This window comes from Oncorhynchus keta, chromosome 5 (assembly GCF_023373465.1).
Source record: "Oncorhynchus keta strain PuntledgeMale-10-30-2019 chromosome 5, Oket_V2, whole genome shotgun sequence".
In the NCBI taxonomy this organism is placed as follows: Eukaryota; Metazoa; Chordata; class Actinopteri; order Salmoniformes; family Salmonidae; genus Oncorhynchus; species Oncorhynchus keta.
Window position 1 is genome coordinate 16,074,557 of NC_068425.1, and position 18,821 is coordinate 16,093,377.

At 41.7% G+C, this 18,821-nt stretch overlaps 2 protein-coding genes across 5 annotated transcripts in view; both read left to right on the forward strand.

Moving 5' to 3' along the window:
• Positions 1-3,945, forward strand: part of LOC118384562 (carbonic anhydrase-related protein 10-like) — a 31,153-nt gene extending 27,208 nt beyond the window's left edge. The window contains exon 9 of the mRNA XM_035771185.2: positions 1,309-3,945. Within this exon, the coding sequence (XP_035627078.2) occupies positions 1,309-1,331 (23 nt within the window). The 3' untranslated portion in view covers positions 1,332-3,945. The remainder of the gene's footprint in view (positions 1-1,308) is intronic.
• Positions 3,946-12,053: 8,108 nt separating this feature from the next.
• On the forward strand, positions 12,054-18,547 carry LOC118384563 (SWI/SNF-related matrix-associated actin-dependent regulator of chromatin subfamily E member 1-like). Of its 4 annotated transcripts, none has more exons than XM_035771186.2 (12): positions 12,054-12,222; positions 12,592-12,767; positions 13,898-13,949; positions 14,140-14,183; positions 14,616-14,714; positions 15,531-15,623; positions 15,983-16,114; positions 16,219-16,390; positions 16,487-16,659; positions 16,735-16,836; positions 17,106-17,376; positions 17,592-18,547. In XM_035771186.2, the coding sequence occupies exons 3-12, from the start codon at positions 13,943-13,945 to the stop codon at positions 17,810-17,812; spliced, it is 1,314 nt and encodes a 437-aa protein (XP_035627079.1). In that variant the 5' UTR covers positions 12,054-12,222; positions 12,592-12,767; positions 13,898-13,942; the 3' UTR covers positions 17,813-18,547. The 4 variants fall into 4 exon arrangements, with proteins under 4 accessions (XP_035627079.1, XP_035627082.1, XP_035627081.1 ...); XM_035771189.2 differs by having other exon boundaries at positions 12,055-12,222; positions 15,531-15,611; XM_035771187.2 differs by lacking the exon at positions 12,054-12,222 and adding an exon at positions 12,290-12,452.
• Positions 18,548-18,821: the final 274 nt, after the last annotated feature.

The window sequence follows — 18,821 nt, forward strand, 5'->3', positions numbered from 1 at the left end:
CAGAAGGTGAGGTCAGTACAGGTGCATCAAAGCTGGGACCGAGAGACTGGAAAAACAGACTCTATCTCAAGGCCATCAGACTGTTAAACAGCCACCACTAACATTGAGTGGCTGCTGCCAACACACTGACTCAACTCCAGCCACTTTAATAATGGGAATTGATGGGAAATGATGTAAAATATATCACTAGCCACTTTAAACAATGCTACCTAATATAATGTTTACATACCCTACATTATTCATCTCATATGTATATACTGTACTCTATATCATCTACTGTATCTTTATGTAATACATGTATCACTAGCCACTTTAACTATGCCACTTTGTTTACATACTCCTCTCATATGTATATACTGCACTCAATACCATCTACTGTATCTTGCCTATGCCGCTCTGTACCATCACTCACTCATATATCTTTATGTACATATTCTTATCCCCTTACACTTGTGTCTATATGGTAGTAGTTTTGGAATTTTTAGCTAGATTAGTTGTTGGTTATTACTGCATTGTCGGAACTAGAAGCACAAGCATTTCGCTACACTCGCATTAACATCTGCTAACCATGTGTATGTGACAAATACATTTTGATTTGATTTGAACGGTGCAACACACAAAAAACATCCAGTCAGTGGCAGTCCTGTGGGTGAAAATAGCTTGTTGATGAGAGAGGTCGAAGGATAATGGCAAGAATCGTGCAAGCTAACAAGCTGGCCACAAATAAGTAAATAATGTTACAGTACAACAGTTGTGTGCAGAAAGGCATTGCAGCAGACAACCACACTGGGTTCTACTACAATCAGCTAAAAACAAGAAGAAATGGCTCCAGTGGGCATGCAATCACAAACACTGGACAATTGAGGAGTGGAAAAACTTTGCCTGGTCTGACAAATCCCAGTTCCTGTTGCGTCATGCTGATGTCAGAGTCAGGCTTTGGCGTAAGCAGCATTAGTCCATGGCCCCATCCTGCCTGGTGTCAACGATACAGGTTGGTGGCGGTGGTGTATGGTGTGGGGAAGATTTTCCTGGCACACATTAGGTCCCTTGATACCAATTGAGCGATGTTTCCATGCCTTGGGGAATTCAGGCTGTTCTGGATGCAAAGGGGGGTCCGACCCAGTACTAGATGGGTGTACCTAATAAGCTGCCCACTGAGTGTATGTTTTCTGTCTTCTATAGTTCTGAGATGTCTATAGAGAAATGCCTCGTCCCTCAAAATGAACAGGTTCAATGTCTCAAGCATTGACTTTGTTTCCAGTTCAAGCAGTTTATGCTAACCTCCACATCTCTTTGTTCTCTTTCCAGTAAACCAGTGGCTTCTGAAGTAGGAAAAAGATGAACATGCTGTACAATACAACAGGATAAATACTAAATATTGGATCCTGACTCTCAAGACTTGATTTGAATGTGGAAATAATACATTATCAGCAGAGAGACTGTTTTTTGAATATGTTTGACATTGCAAAGTAAGACAAGGAAAGATTGAAAAGTGTAACTTTTAAGGCTGCACAACTGTAATTCTTCTACAGAGCTAATGGCAATGGGCTGAATGGAAATTCAGCAGGCTCCGCCATTTACTGACCTCTGCAGTGGAGATAACGAGGACCTCTTTTATGACATCATCATCATCAGATTCACTTGAGTACCCAAAGATCTCAAAGAACCAACACTTCTTGAAATTAGCTAAATGTAATCACAGATACAACCATAACGTGTTTTGATACCAAAAGCATTCCATCAGATCTAACATCAAGCTAGGAATCTGAATATGATGGGTGCTCTTCTGGTGATGAAAGCTTCTACATAACCATGTCACAAGCAAAAGGTGTACTGAATAAATGTTACAAATGCAGAAACATTTCCTGACCATGTGACCTAACCAGGAAAAATTCTGGGCACCAGTAAAACACCATGGCAAGAGATTTTCCTGTTCAGACCACATAGTCAGGAAACACTCCTAGCCATAGACTTGGGAAATCCAGTATTTTATACTGTATTTGCTCAACTTTTCTAGCCATTTTGGGCCATTTGCCTTTTCTCTGTTTTAATTGTTTACAATTTCATTCTGTTTATTTTAATGATAGCAGCCCAATTAACCTGTTTCAAAGAATTATCTAAGATAAAATAACACTTTACATAAGGCCTATATAGTATATGCTGTTTAAGAATTGTATATTGTCTAGCACTGAATAGAGCATGGGACGTGATTTGTCTGCAAATTCTTTAAGCAGTTACAAGGCATTCCTTATCAATTATTTATCCTCATTTTCAATTCAGAGCTGTGTATGGTGTTACAGGCAATGTGGGTTTGTGTGTGTGTGTGCGCGCGTGTGTGCGCGCGTGTGTGTGTGTGTGTGTGTGTGTGTGTGTGTGTGTGTGTGTGTGTGTGTGTGTGTGTGTGTGTGTGTGTGTGTGTGTGTGTGTGTGTGTGTGTGTGTGTGTGTGCGCTCTCTCCTGAGCATTGTATTTCTCATTAAATAGGATAAATCTCCTCGTTTTGTGGCAACGAAACAAATACAATTGTATTTGTCACGTGTCAAATACAACAACAGGTCTAGAGTGATATGCTTTACGAACAAGCTCTTTCCCACCGATGCAGAGTAAAACAAGAAGATAAAAACACAAGAGAAATAACACACAAGAATGAAGCTAAATACAGGGAGTACCAATATACCATATCAATTTGCAGGGATACGAGGTAGTTGAGGTAAGTATATACAGTGCCTTCAGAAAATATTCAAACCCCTTGACAAAGTAGGATTTATATGAATTGAATTGTCATTTTTTTGGCAACAATCTAAACAAAATAGTCTAATGTCAAATTGGAAGAAAAATTATCATTTTTATTTTGAATTAAATGGAAAATAAAACACTAAGTATTCAACCCCTTGAGTCAATACATGTTAGAATCACCTTTGGCAGTGATTACAACTGTGAGTCTTTCTGGGTAAGTTTAAGAGCTTTGTACACCTGGATTGTACAATATTTGCCCTTTATTATTTTTACAATTCTTCAAGCTCTGGTTATTGGTCTTTGCTAGACAGCCATTTTCAAGTCTTACCATAGATTTCTTTTTTTTTTTGCCAATTTAAGCCAACTTTAACTAGGACACTCAGAAACATTGAATGCCGTCTTGGTAAGCAATTCCAGTGTATAATTGGCCTAGCGTTTAGGCTATTGTGCGGCTGAAAGGTGAATTTGTCTCCCAGTGTCTGTTGGAAAGCCAACTGAACCAGGTTTTCCTCTAGGATTTTGCCTGTGCTTAGCTCTATTCTGTTTTTTTGTGTTTTTTTAAAACTACTTAGTCCTTGCCAATGACAACCATACCCATAATATGATGCAACCAACTTCATGCTTGAAAATAAGAGTGTTAGTCAGTGATGCTTTGCATTCAGGACAAAAAGTTAATTTCTTTGCCACATCTTTTGCAGTATTACTTTATTGCCTTATTGCAAACAGGATGCATGTTTTGGAATATGTGTATTCTGTACAGGCTTCCTTCTTTTCACTCTGTTGTTTAGGTTAGTATTGAGGAGTAACTACAATATTGTTGATACATCTTCAGTTTTCTCCCATCACAGCCATTAAACTCTGTTTTAAAATCCCCATTGGCCACATGGAGAAATCCCTGAGCAGTTTCCGTCCTCTTCGGAAACTGAGCTGGGAAGGACGCCAGTATCTTTGTGGTGACTGGGTGTATTAATACACCATCAAAACTGTAATTAATAACTTCACCATGCTCAAAGGGATATTCAATGTCTGCTTTTTTTATTTTTTACTCATTTAGGTGCCCTTCTTTGTGTGGTATTGGAAAACCTAATGTACATGATCTTTGTGGTTGAATCTGTGCTTGAAATTCACTGCTCGACTGGGGGACCCAGATAATTGTATGTGTGGGTTACAGAGATGAAGTAGTCATTAAACAAATCTTGTTAAACACCAGCACACCGAGTCCATGCGACTTATTATGTGACTTGTTAAGCACATTTGTACTCCTGAACTTATTTAGGCTTCCCATAACAAAGGGGTTGAATACTTATATTGAAGCGACTTCAGCTTTTCGATTTTTCCTAATTTGTAAAAATGTATAAAAACATAATTCCACTTTGACATTATGGGGTATTGTGTGTGTATATCAGTGGGTGTGAATACTTTCTGAATGCACTGTACATGTAGGTAGGGTTAAAGTCACTAGGCATCAGGATAGATAATAATAAGAGTATAAAAACAAAGTAGTAGCAGCGTATATGATTGTGAGTGTACACTCTTTGAAAAAAGGTTTACAAAGGGGTTATTTGCGGAGGGATAGGGTTCTACCAAGAACCGTTTTGATCTAAAGAACCCTATTTGGAAGACAATGATTATTTTGTAAGGCAAAGGGTTCTACCTAGAACATTTAACATCCTGAGAACCATTTTGGGAAGAAAGGGTGATTTGATGAGTCTTTGGAAGGCAAGAAGGGTTCTACATAAAACCATACATAATATTTCCCAGTATGCTCTATTGTAGGGAGATTAAGAATGGTTTGTTTTACTGTATTATCTGTGTTTTCGCATGTACATTGATTGGTTGATTAATTTCATGCTACACAAAGATAAATAACAGTTTTCTAAAATAATCCAATCTGTTAGTTATTGGATTTATTGCACCTATTACTGAGATGGCTGTTCCAGTTTAGATGATTGAATACTATCTCAATCTTCCATAACCTATGACTGACAGTCATTCTGAATGCAGATTGCGGGTGATTTAACAATTCCACTTGTTGGATATACAGTGCCTTGCGAAAGTATTCGGCCCCCTTGAACTTTGCGACCTTTTGCCACATTTCAGGCTTCAAACATAAAGATATAAAACTATTTTTTTGTGAAGAATCAACAACAAGTGGGACACAATCATGAAGTGGAATGACATTTATTTGATATTTCAAACTTTTTTAACAAATCAAAAACTGAAAAATTGGGCGAGCAAAATTATTCAGCCCCTTTACTTTCAGTGCAGCAAACTCTCTCCAGAAGTTCAGTGAGGATCTCTGAATGATCTAATGTTGACCTAAATGACTAATGATGATAAATACAATCCACCTGTGTGTCTCCGTATAAATGCACCTGCACTGTGATAGTCTCAGAGGTCCGTTAAAAGCGCAGAGAGCATCATGAAGAACAAGGAACACACCAGGCAGGTCCGAGATACTGGTGTGAAGAAGTTTAAAGCTGGATTTGGATACAAAAAGATTTCCCGAGCTTTAAACATCCCAAGGAGCACTGTGCAAGCGATAATATTGAAATGGAAGGAGTATCAGACCACTGCAAATCTACCAAGACCTGGCCGTCCCTCAACTTTCAGCTCATACAAGGAGAAGACTGATCAGAGATGCAGCCAAGAGGCCCATGATCACTCTGGATGAACTGCAGAGATCTACAGCTGAGGTGGGAGACTGTCCATAGGACAACAATCAGTCGTATATTGCACAAATCTGGCCTTTATGGAAGAGTGGCAAGAAGAAAGCCATTTCTTAAAGATATCCATAAAAAGTGTTGTTTAAAGTTTGCCACAAGCCACCTGGGAGACACACCAAACATGTGGAAGAAGGTGCTCTGGTCAGATGAAACCAAAATTGAACTTTTTGGCAACAATGCAAAACGTTATGTTTGGCGTAAAAGCAACACAGCTCATCACCCTGAACACACCATCCCCACTGTCAAACATGGTGGTGGCAGCATCATGGTTTGGGCCTGCTTTTCTTCAGCAGGGACAGGGAAGATGGTTAAAATTGATGGGAAGATGGATGGAGCCAAATACAGGACCATTCTGGAAGAAAACCTGATGGAGTCTGCAAAAGACCTGAGACTGGGACGGAGATTTGTCTTCCAACAAGACAATGATCCAAAACATAAAGCAAAATCTACAATGGAATGGTTCAAAAATAAACATATCCAGGTGTTAGAATGGCCAAGTCAAAGTCCAGACCTGAATCCAATCGAGAATCTGTGGAAAGAACTGAAAACTGCTGTTCACAAATGCTCTCCATCCAACCTCACTGAGCTCGAGCTGTTTTGCAAGGAGGAATGGGGAAAAAAATTCAGTCTCTCGATGTGCAAAACTGATAAGAGACATACCCCAAGCGACTTACAGCTGTAATCGCAGCAAAAGGTGGCGCTACAAAGTATTAACTTAAGGGGGCTGAATAATTAGGCACGCCCAATTTTTCAGTTTTTGATTTGTTAAAAAAGTTTTAAATATCCAATAAATGTCGTTCCACTTCATGATTGTGTCCCACTTGTTGTTGATTCTTCACAAAAAAATAGTTTTATATCTTTATGTTTGAAGCCTGAAATGTGGCAAAAGGTCAAAGTTCAAGGGGGCCGAATACTTTCGCAAGGCACTGTAGGTAGAACCCTACACGGGTTTCTTTGAAGAACTCTATAGGGACAAACTGAACTCTATATGGTTCTACTTAGCACCTTTTTTTGTAGTGTATGTGTACATGTGTGTTTGTGTGGCGTCAGTATGCGTGTGTATGTGTGTTTGTGTGAGAGTGTCAGGATCAAGTCACGTGAGAGTGCAAAATAGTGCCGTGCAGATAGTTGGGGTAACCATTGGATAACTATTCAACTGTCTTATTCTTGGGGCATCAGTATGCTTGTGCCTTCGGAAAGTATTCAGACCCCTTTTTCCACGTTTTGTTGCGTTACAGAATTCCTTTGACCTCATGCCTTGGTTTTTGCTCTGACATGCACTGTCAACTGTGGGACATTATATAGACAGATGCGTTTTTTACCAAATCAATCAATTGAACTTACCACAGATGGACAACAATCAAGTTGTAGAAACATCTCAAGGATGATCAGTGGAAACAGGATGCACCTGTTCAATTTCAGTCCATAGCAAAGGGGCTGAATACATATGTAAATAAGGTATTTCTGTTTTTTATTTTTAATAAATTATCAAAAATGTCTAAACTGTTTTTGCTTTGTCATTGTGTGGTATTGTGTGTAGATTGCTGAGAAAAAAATATTGATTCAATTTCAATATAAGGCCGTAACGTAACAAAATGTGGAAAAGGTCAAGGGGTCTGAATACTTTCCGAAGGCACTGTAGAAGCTGTCTCAGCCTGTTGGTCCAAGACCAGATTCTCTGATACCGCTTGCTGGAAGGTAGCAGAGAGGCCATCCATGGTTTGGGTGGCTGAAGTCTTTGTCTAAACACAATATCATATATGTACTCTTTCTGTATGATATCACAATGCCTAAAGATATATAAACACAGTTGAAGTCGGAAGTTTACATACACCTTAGCCAAATACATTTAAACTTAGTTTTTTACAATCCCTGACATTTAATCCTAGTAAAAGTTAGGATCACCACTTTATTTTAAAAATGTGAAATGTCAGAATAATAGTAGAGAATTATTTATTTCAGCTTTTATTTCTTTCATCACATTCCCAGTGGGTCAGAAGTTTACATACACTCAATTAGTATTTGGTAGCATTGCCTTTAAATTGTTTAACTTGGGTCAAACAGTTTGGGAAGCCTTCCACAAGCTTCCCAAAATAAGTTGGGTGAATTTTGGCCCATTCCTCCTGACAGAGCTTGTGTCAGTCACTGAGTCAGGTTTGTATGCCTCCTTGCTCGCACATGCTTTTTCAGTTCTGCCCACAAATTTTCTATATGATTGAGGTCAGGGCTTTGTGAATAGCTTGACTATGTTGTTCTTAAGCCATTTTGCCACAACTCTGGAAGTATGCTTGGGGTCATTTGTCCATTTGGAAGACCCATTTGTGACCAAGCTTTAACTTCCTGACTGAAGTATTGATGTTGCTTCAATATATCAAAATAATTTTCCTCCTTCATGATGCCATCTATTTTGTGAAGTGCACCATTCCCTCCTGCAGCAAAACACCCCCACAACATGATGTTGCCACCCCCGTGCGTCACGGTTGGCATGGTGTTCTTCAGCTTGCAAGCATTTTTCCTCCAAACATAAGAATGGTCATTATGGCCAAACAGTTCTATTTTAGTTTCATCAGACCAGAGGACATTTCTCCAAAAAGTACGATCTTTGTCCTCATGTGCGGTTGCAAACCGTAGTCTGGCTTATTTATGGCGGTTTTGGAGCAGTGGCTTCTTCCTTGCTGAGCGGCCTTTCAGGTTATGTCGATATAGGACTTGTTTTACTGTGGCTATAGATACTTTTGTACCGGTTTCCTCCAGCATCTTCACAAGGTCATTTGCTGTTGTTTTGGGATTGATTTGCATTTTTTGCACCAAAACACTGTCATCTCTAGGAGACAGAACGCGTCTCCTACCTGAGCTGTATGACGGCTGCGTGGTCCTGTGGTGTTTATACTTGCATACTATTGTTTGTACAGATGAACGTGGTACCTTGAGACGTTTGCAAATTGCTCCCAAGAATGAACCAGACTTGTAGAGGTCTACAATTTTTTTCTGAGGTCTTGGCTGAATTATTTTGATTTTCCATAATGTCAAGCAAAGAGGCACTGAGTTTGATGGTAGGCCTTGAAATACATCCACAGGTACACCTCCAATTGACTCAAATGATGCCAATTAGCCTATCAGAAGCTTCTAAAGCCATGACATTTTCTGGAATTGTCCAAGCTGTTTAAAGGCACAGTCAACTTAGTGTATGTAAACTTCTGACCCACTGGAATTGTGATACAGTGAATTATAAGTGAAATAATCTGTCTGTAAACAATTGTTGGAAAATGACTTGTGTCATGCACAAAGTAGATGTCCTTACCAACTTGCCAAAACTCTAGTTTGTTAACAAGAAATGTGTGGAGTGGTTGAAAAACTAGTTTCAATGACTCCAACCTAAAAGTATGTAAACTTCCGACTTCAACTGTATACTGAACAAATATAAACACAACATATAAAGTGTTGGTCCCAGGTTTCATGAACTGAAATAAAAGATCCCAGAAATGTTCTAAACGTACAAAAAAGCTTTTTTTCTCAAATGTTATGCACAAATGTGTTTACATCCCTGTTAGTGAGCTTTTCTCCTTTGCCAAGATAATCCATTCACCTGACAGGTGTGGCATATCAAGAAGCTGATTAAACCGCATGATCATTGCACAAGTGCACCTTGTGCTGGGGACATTAAAAGGCCACTCTAAAATGTGCAATTTTGTAACACAACACAATGCCGCAGATACCTAAAGTTTTGAGGGAGCGTGCAATTAGCATGCTGACTGCAGTAATGTCCACCAGAGCTGTGGCCAGAGAATTTAATGCTAATTTAACTGCCATAAGCCACCTCCAACGTTGTTTTAGAGAATTTGGCAGTCCGTCCGTCCGGCCTCACAACCGCAGACCACGTGCAACCACGTCAGCCCAGGACCTCCACATCCGGCTTCTTCACATGTGGGATCGTCTGAGACCGGTCATCCCGGCCAGCCCCATGAAACTATGGGTTTGCAAAACAGAATAATTCCTGCACAAACTGTCCAAAACCGTCTCAGGGAAGCGCATCTGCCTGCTCGTACTCACCAGGGTCTTGACCTGACTGCAGTTCAGCATCATAACCGACTTCAGAGGGCAAATGCTCACCTTCGATGGCCACTGGCACGCTGGAGAAGTGTGCTCTTCACGGATGAATCCCGGTTTCAACTCTACCGGGTAGACGGCAGACACCGTATGGTGTCGTGTGCACGAGCGCGGATGTCAACGTTGTGGACAGAATGCTCCATGGTGGCGGTGGGATTATGTCCCAGTAGGCATAAACTATGGACACTGAACACAATTGCATTTTATCAATGGCAATTTGAATGCAGAGATACCCTGACGAGATCCCGAGGCCCATTGTCCGCCGCCATCACCTCATGTTTCAGCATAATAACGCACAGCACCATGTCGCAAGGATCTCTACCCAATTCCTGGAAGCTGAAAATGTGCCAGTTCTTCCATGGCCTGCATACTAACTAGACATGTCACCTATTGAGCATGTTTGGGATCGACGTGTAGGACAGCGTGTTCCAGTTCCCGCCATTATCAAGCAACTTCGCACATCCATTGAAGAGGAGTGGAACAACATTCCACAGGGTACAATCAACAGCCTGATCAACTCTATGGGAAGGAGTTGTGTTGCACTGCATTTATTTTGTATTTATTTCATGTCTATTTAACTAGGCAAGCCAGTTAAGAACAAATTCTTATTTACAATGACGGCCTACCCCAGCCAAACCCGGATGACACTGGGCCAACTGTGCGCTGCCCTATGGGACTCCCAATCACAGCCGGTTGTGATACTGCCTGGAATCGAACCAGGGTCTGTAGTGACACCTGTAGCACTGAGATACAGTGCCTTAGACCACTGTGCAAATGGTGGTCACTCCAGATACTGACTGGTTTTTTGATCCACGCCCCTACCTTTTGTTTTTAAGGTATCTGTGACCTTAAGGCATCTGTGATTAACAAGCATATCTGTATTCCCAGTCATGTGAAATCCATAGAATAGGGCCTAGTAAATGCAATTCAATTGACGGATTTCCTGAAATGAACTCTAACTCTGTAAAATATTTGAAATTGTTGCATGTTGCGTTTATATTTTTGTTTGGTGTACATGTTCTCTCTCAAAGAGAAATCTTATAAGCATTCATCAGATGTATCATCTGCAGGAGCCCCAGCCTTGGTCAGCTAGCGTTACCTAGCAACCTATTTTACTACACCATCTGTGCCCCCAGAAATAAATATTCATTATTCTTCAACATGCATGTCTGTGTGCAGGTGATTGGTGTTCACGGTTACTATGGCATTCCTCAGACAACAGAGATATTAATCTCAGACAGAGATATTCATCATTCAGATTTATGTTCAAGTCATATCTTGTCGCCATCTTTGGACCATATTAGTTCTATACACTGCAAGTAGGCCTATATTTTAGTATAATTATACTACGGTCCTCATCATGAAGCTATGTTTCAATGACTTGACAATCCTGAAGGATATTGTTGGTTTCATGATTGACTGAAAATAAATGATGCAGCTGCTGGCTTGAAAAATAATCACAGAATCATTGAAAAAAGTATTGCATTCTGCTCTTGTCTATGTTACTTTGGGGACGTTTCCATTTGGAGCAGTTTGAAAAAGTACAGACAGAGCAAGAACAGCACATTCTCTCAATGCAGTCTAGCCAGAATGGAGAAGTGGGAGTGGGAAAGGAGGTTAAACACCCCTGGGAAAAGACACTCCATATTGGAAATACATGTTTCAACATCTGACAGCATCCATCTGTCGCTGTTCAACTATGTCAAGTGGAGACAAATCCCAGTTCCCCCTCTTCCACAGACTCATCACGCACACACACAAGTTGCACCATTCAAACCTTGAGCAGAAACATAATATAGCACTCATACATTTTACATCTTCATTAAGCTCACAAGACAGTAAGAATGTAAAAAGACCCCAAGTAAACACTCATGGGGACATTTTGCGCCTTGGTGTTGGGCAATATTCACACAAGAGGTTTAGCCTAGATGTCTGGTCTTCAGGAGAAAACCTGCCCTTCATTATTAGGGCTTTACTTCACAGTCCTGTCTGCTTCTTTCTGGGGATGCACTCTAGCAGCAATCCTTTGAATAAAACGGAGAAGACTAATACATATCCAGCTCACTCACAGCAACATGGAAGCTCTGGGGACGTACTACCACACATCTCACCCACAATTTAGTCAAGAAGTGGTGGTGTTATACAAATGAACTGAAACTGTACATTACTAAGTTTACAGGGCTTTGTAGGGGCTAAATAACTACAACTGAGCTTGAATCTCAAACATACCATTTTTATGTGTTCTGTGCATCTGTGTGCACAGAAGTGTAAGAAAGACAAGAGGTGAAACATTTGTGTGAAACATCTTGAGGAGGGGAGGACAATCGGGATAAGGTAATCTGTCTGTGCTTGAACTTCAATAACGGTACGGGATTGAGAGCTGACCCAATATCAGTTTTGTTTTATCTTTGCTCAAGCCATGAGGGCAGCCATGCAATACCTAAAAGCAGTCTGCATAAAATCAGTAGCGGTGTTCTGCAGCCACCTAGCGGTAAGCAATGATTAAGCATATTAACTCACTGGGTGCAAGTCAGCGGTTCCTCTCCGAATCAGTAGACGGCGTGTTCTACGAAATCGTGTTTTAAATCCGCAGTTATTCACCAGCGAAAAAAATACAGACGCGCTTTCGAGGGAACAAAGAAAGGAGCTCGGGGTGAGTTAATTTTCAAGTGTAGATCCTTTCGATAGTTTTGCATTTTACTTTTCGAAAAGGTCAGATGAAGGTGGAGATGATTTCACAACTGAATAGAATTGTATTTTCATTCAAACCAAATACTATCTGCATTTACTTTCAAGCAAGGCTTAGCTAACGTTCGCTAGCTAACTGTGACTCCTTTCATAGACGCTAACTGCTTTAGCGCATATTAACGATAGCTGACCAGTGTAGGTTTTGTTGAGCCCCGACTCCTGCTCTAAACATTAACATGCATCGCTTGCGATACGTTTTTGTAGACTTGTATTTCATATCAGCGATAAATAATTGAAAGAACTAAAGGTTAAATTGCTACACCTTTTTTTATAGGGTTGGTGTTCCCACAAGGCCATATCTCCAGCTCTTGTTTACGGAAGCCAGACAGAAATCATAGCCGGCCACCTGTGCTAATGAGCTATCGAGCTTGCTTCGAACACCTGGCTGTACGCAACAGTGGGGAGGAAGTGTAGTTCTTCAACTGGAGAAACAACTTCTGTGCAAATACTGTAAGTGCTTATTTTGTATTTGAAAGTTTATTTCTCACTGATATGAAAGATAAGGGGCATATCAGCATATGTTTAGAAAATCGGTTTTGAAGGAGTGGCTATTGACTTTATCTAAAAGTTAAAACACAGCGTCGGAATTGTAGTTCACATGGAGCCAAATGTGGGCGAATGTAACAAATGAAAACCTTAAATATGGAAAGGGGTTTAAGGGCTAGCTAACAGTAACTGTTGTCGTTAACTCTGCTTACTAGATTAGCTAACTGCATTCTGTAACTTTGCTAGTTTGGATGTTTAATTAACTTTAGCGTATGTTTTGAGATTACGTCCTTTACGTAGCTAGTTTCAACCTAGAATGATTTAACTAGTTACTGTAGCTATCCCACTATGCGGCTAGCACTCTTTACTAGCCACTTCTCGACATTTTCCAACCATTGTGTCATCACATTGGCATTGTCGGGTAGATTCTCACACACTGGTATCTTGTACTTGCATATGTCTCTAGTCAATTACTAATATCTTAGCATTGCAATGGGTTAATAAATCAATATGTGTTAAACGCCTGACGCAATTTTGACGTCAACAAAATAAATTAGGCCGGTTTCAACCAACGTGGGGGCCTACCGCCTCCCTCCAGTTGATTTACGTTAATTTACTTTGCTCAGTATGAGGCTCTGCGTTCATGACTAGCTTCACTAAACTTTATACATTTATGAAAGTAAAGATGTTGCTAGGGTTGTTGCTAGAGAACGTGTTTATGTATGCGTAGGATGCCATTAATCCCCAAATACGAAATAAAGTATTTTTTGTTAGCAATTTCTCTACCGCCACAATAGGCGGTAGAGAAGAGTCCATGAGTTTGCGTTGGATCTGCCGAGATGCATGCGTGGACGAAAGCTAGTCTGTCAGTATAGAAACTGCTTAAAATTGTTCTTATTATAAGGAAACGACAACATGTTTTGTATGCAGCCTACTGGTTACATTGTATTTATGGAGCCAACAACAAACGGTGTGAATCCTACGGTCTGTTTCCCAGATGCCATGATCTTTCAATCTCTTGCACTGGGCGCACTAGCCGTTTTTGGCATTGATATTATTATTTGCCTATAACAAGCTCAATGTTTTTATTACAGTGCCAATGACAAGAATAGCTTGAAATCCACAATTCCTCAGCCAAGATGTCAAGTAAGTAGATATTTATGTCAATTTGTTTTGAATTGGTGTGGCAGGTAGCCTGGGACCAATACAACTGACATGTAGGTTTAGATACAGGTTAAATGCTAACTGCATTATAGAGTTTAATGATACAGGGAGTCCAATTTACTCTTTTTGTTTTGGTATGTCTAAACTTTGTCTTAACATTTACTTTACACAGAAAGGCCATCATATGCACCTCCCCCCACCCCAGCCCCCACAACTGTAAGTATCACATACCATCCAACATCAGTCCTCCCATTTTCTCCCAATGCCAGAGGAGTGGGTCTTCTATACAATCAACATGAGCTCAGTAATGTACGGTGGTGCTCGAGGACCGCACGGACGTATTAGCTCAGGATGTTCTGTCAATACATTTGCAAGTATGTGGCTCACAGACAAACATTTCCCTTCATCTAAATCACATGCTGCTATACATTTTGAACATCAATAGATGGAAGTAGAACTGGCCAGTTACCAGCTGTTTACCTCCCCCTTTGCTATCTTTTTATTTTGTGATGCTCCTATGACAGAAATAAGCCAATGACTATGCGCTGCTTTAAATCATTACCCCCAAAATCCTTTTCATTTTTTGTTGTCCCTCCCCCTTGTTTGTGTCATTTCTCATTTGTGTTTTGTCTCATTTGTCTCCATCAGCAAGTGCCCAACACCCCTGGGTTTGTGGGGTACAACCCATACAGCCATCTGGCCTACAACAACTACAGGCTGGGAGGGAATACCGGCAGCAACAACAGGGTAATGGTAGGACCAATGCCATCCAGGGCTAGAGCCCAAGGAGTAAGGCTGGCTATTCCCTGAGTGAGACAAGGATAATTGGGAGAAAAGGGAAATGAGTGTTTGGTACAACAATAGAATGGTGAAGAAAGAAAAAATATATACGCATATATATTCAACATGCAGGAAAGGATACATTTGGGGGGGATAAATGGTACAACAAAAACAGCTGCTGGCAGTGGTCAAGTGAGGTCAGTAATTGCCCCAAAGTCCTCCTATAATCTTCTGTAAAACTAACACGATCATCTTATTCCAACTGATTTGATGCTCCGCTTGATGACCCACCAACCACATGTGATTGTTTGTTCGAAGTGTCACCAGCTCCCCTCATCTTGTCCCACTCCTTGATGCAAAAGCATTTCATGTTAGAGCAATTGCACCTCTGCCATGCCCCTCCCCTGCTTGTACAGCCTGCTAGGGAGCAGCAGCATGTTGCCCCGTCCATTCACGGCTCATGACTTGGCGTGTCAGAGGTTCATACTGGTTGGTGTTTTAATCACAAGGCAGCCAAAATTGATAGCAGTATTCATTTGAATTATAGCCCTCAACACTGAGAGGGCAATAATTTGTCCTCGACATACCAGCTATGCATGAAACACTATCCAAAAAATAAGGTGCAGGATTTTGGAATGAATCTCCTTAAGCGCTTCACTTAAAGCAGATTGTCATTTTCAGTTGTGGCCCTGCCCCTTCTTCAAAGTAGTACATAAGTGCTTTCTGTAATAACTATGTCCGTTGGTTTGACCTATTGATATTTTCTTTGGCTCTCTTTCCCAGAATTCCTCAGGAATCACTGTTCCCAAGCCGCCCAAACCGCCAGACAAGCCGCTGATGCCCTACATGCGGTACAGCCGGAAGGTAAGCAGGAAGGTAAGACACCCACGGTGTCTACTTTTACTGCTTGTACAGGGGGTCGCCCAGCCAACCGTCTGGATGGCCGGGGACCCCACTGTTGATGACCCCTGGTGGTATGTTCCTCACATCTTACCCCCTCTGGATTGGAGGTCGGAGACAGCTGAGTTACACCACCATCTGGATCCACTCCTCTTCAACACCTGTCTTCATTGTTGAGTCTGTCTGTCCTGGTTTCTGTGTGACCTGTTATGCTTGCTTTCCCTTTGTCTCCTCCAAATCAAATCTTTCTCTCCCTCTTTCTTCCTCTTGTGTATTTATATACATTTTCCGGCTGTTGCTGCTCTGTTTTGACCATGGTGCCTCCTTTTTGCCAGGTCTGGGACCAAGTCAAAGCCTCCAATCCGGATCTGAAGTTATGGGAGATTGGAAAGATTATTGGTGGCATGTGGAGGGACCTCACTGAAGAGGAGAAGCAGGATTACTTGAATGAATATGAAGCGGAAAAGGTGAGGGCAGTTGGGAGCTTCAGTTTTCCAATGCCCTAGCTATTTTGCCTTGGGTAAATGAGTCAAGTCTTTTCACCAAGATTTTATAACTACTGCCTCTATAGATTGAGTACAACGACTCCCTGAAGGCCTACCACAACTCACCGGCTTACCTGGCCTACATCAATGCCAAGAACCGTGCCGAGGCGGCTCTGGAGGAGGAGAGCAGACAGCGGCAGACCCGCGTTGAGAAGGGAGAACCTTACATGAGCATCCAGCCTGCTGAAGACCCAGATGGTAATGGCCTGGGGACTAGAAATTCTGTCTCTCCTGTACCTTTTTTTGTTTATCCATATTGTGTGTATTGAAAGCCAAAGTTTGTCCTTTCCGTAGACTATGACGATGGGTTCTCCATGAAGCACACGGCCACCGCTCGCTTCCAGAGGAACCACCGGCTCATCAGTGACATCCTCAGTGAGATTGTGGTGCCAGATGTGCGCTCTGTCGTCACCACTGCACGCATGCAAGTCCTCAAGCGCCAGGTCCAGTCCCTCATGGTGCACCAGGTAAGCAAAGCTAGTGGAAGACGCACACTGGACTGCAATCACAGAAGTCTGGTTTGACACGGTTCCTTTCCACAGAGGAAGCTGGAAGCAGAGCTGCTGCAAATAGAGGACCGGCACCAGGACAAGAAGAGGAGATTCCTGGAGACTACAGACTCCTTCAACAGTGAGCTCAAACGGGTATGTGCCCCCACCCCACAGTGTCCAAAATGAGAATCTCCTCATACAAAGTGCAACAGCTGATAGCCTTAGTCTTTTTTTTTTTTTTTTTTTTGTACTAGTGGAGATAATTTGTTTACTTTTATCAGCAGCTGTGCTGAGATGATAGTTTGTACTCTGTTGCTGTTCAAGTTTGTCTTTGTAGCTCTGGTGTGTTGTACAATAGTCGGATTTGTCGTAACTGCTCAAAGCTGCAGTGTCTGAAACTAGATGTGTTTGTCTGTGAGCAGCTGTGCGGTCAGAAGGTGGAGGTAGACATGGAGAAGCTGGCAGCAGAGATTGCTGTGGCAGAGGAGACTGCAAGGCGGCGGGCAGAGGAGAGGGAGAAGGAAGCGGCGGAGCAGGCAGAGAAGGCGACTCAGGCCCAGGAACAGCAAGAGCAGCAGCAGGCAGCAGCAGCCTCCGCTTCATCTACCCTGCCCATCACTGAACAGAACAACACCACCCCACCAACCACAGAGAACAAGGAGGACCAGGACAAGCCAACTCCTATGGAGACCGGTCAGTCATACCAACATCTCACTAACACTAACTACAGCGTTTTCTCTGTTATTTCAGTAACTTGCTGTTTGGAGTAAGAAAAAGCCTGATACAAGTAGTGCTTTTATTGCAGTACCATGTTAACCGTTGTGGCATTCAGACTGAGCATTGTGATCAATGATCATTACAATCTACATAAAGACACCTGACCTACACACTTTCCTCCTTTCCTTCAGAAGAGACTCCTGCATCAGAGACATCTGAGACCCAGCCTGAGGCTGAGGAGGGCACACCTGCTGCAGAGAAGCAGCAGGGCCCACCGGTGGAGAGCATCACGGACGAGGGAACCAGTGACAGCACCGCCCCATCCGAGAGCAGCACCGGACCCCCTGCAGACCCCCCTGCTTCAGCTGAACCTGCCCCAGAGGAACGCCCAGCCAGCCAGCCCTCCCAATAACATCTCTGTAGAAGGGCACGTCTCTCTCTGAGGACACCCTCCAACTTGTAGACTAGGGTCATGCTTTGTGGGCACAGTGCTGCATATCAAAAATATTAGAATGTATAGAAGTCATTTCATGGGTAGAGATGTCCATAGTTTTGTACATTCTGTGTGTTATTTGCGATGTCGTGCAACCCTGTGCCCATTTAAATATGACCCTGTGATGTTCTTCCACCATCCCCACACTCAGTTTGTTTGACATTTCTAATGATCTTATGGATTTCTGGATTCATACCACAAGCCAACCGTTCCTCTTTAGCTATTGGCGTTGATAGAACAGGGAGGGGCCTAGGCCTAATTTATTCCATACCCAATTGACAATGGTTTTTAAATGCTGTTTTTGTTGCCTTTTTTAATTTTTTAAATCTAACTTTTAGTTAGTAATCAATATGGTGTGGACTGTTAGTGATAGATTAAATTCAGAATTCATATGAAATGGCCAGTCCTTGAATATCACCTATTATATCACAGCAAATGGATAATTTGTGAACTGTTTTACATTAGCTGTTTGCAACTGCACAGCTGTGTCAAACCCTGTTTCTGTGTATCACCACTAGAGAAATGGTCAGGATGAACCTCAGATAACCTCATGCATTCAAATGACTGTTTTTACTTGAATTTGAGTATGCCTCTGCAATTTGCATCTTTTTTTGTACTGTCAAGCCTCTTGCCCAAATAAAAGTAATTTCTGTCTTTCTGACTTGTGGTTTATTTCAAATGTTTTGTCTTCCTCTAGATGTAGGTATATGATTGCTTAGACTGCCCAGTCAATTATAACTCAGCATTGTAATTTTGATATCGACAATGTATTATCAAACATCCCTTAATTATTTTACAATTATTTCAAATTGGGGGGTCTGACTTTTGGACTACTACTGTGAGTAAAATCTCGTTGGCCATTGTGGGGAATGTGGTTGCATGCCCACTTTTCTTGCCTCGTCGCCTTCTCTACCATCCATGCGTCGTC

Bases quoted from the DNA above. Each gene is read 5' to 3' on its own strand.
- LOC118384563 (XM_035771186.2), top strand. The intron at 14,184-14,615 runs GTAAGTATCACA...TGTCTCCATCAG, and splicing joins CCACCCCAGCCCCCACAACT to CAAGTGCCCAACACCCCTGG. The intron at 15,624-15,982 runs GTAAGACACCCA...CCTTTTTGCCAG, and splicing joins GCCGGAAGGTAAGCAGGAAG to GTCTGGGACCAAGTCAAAGC.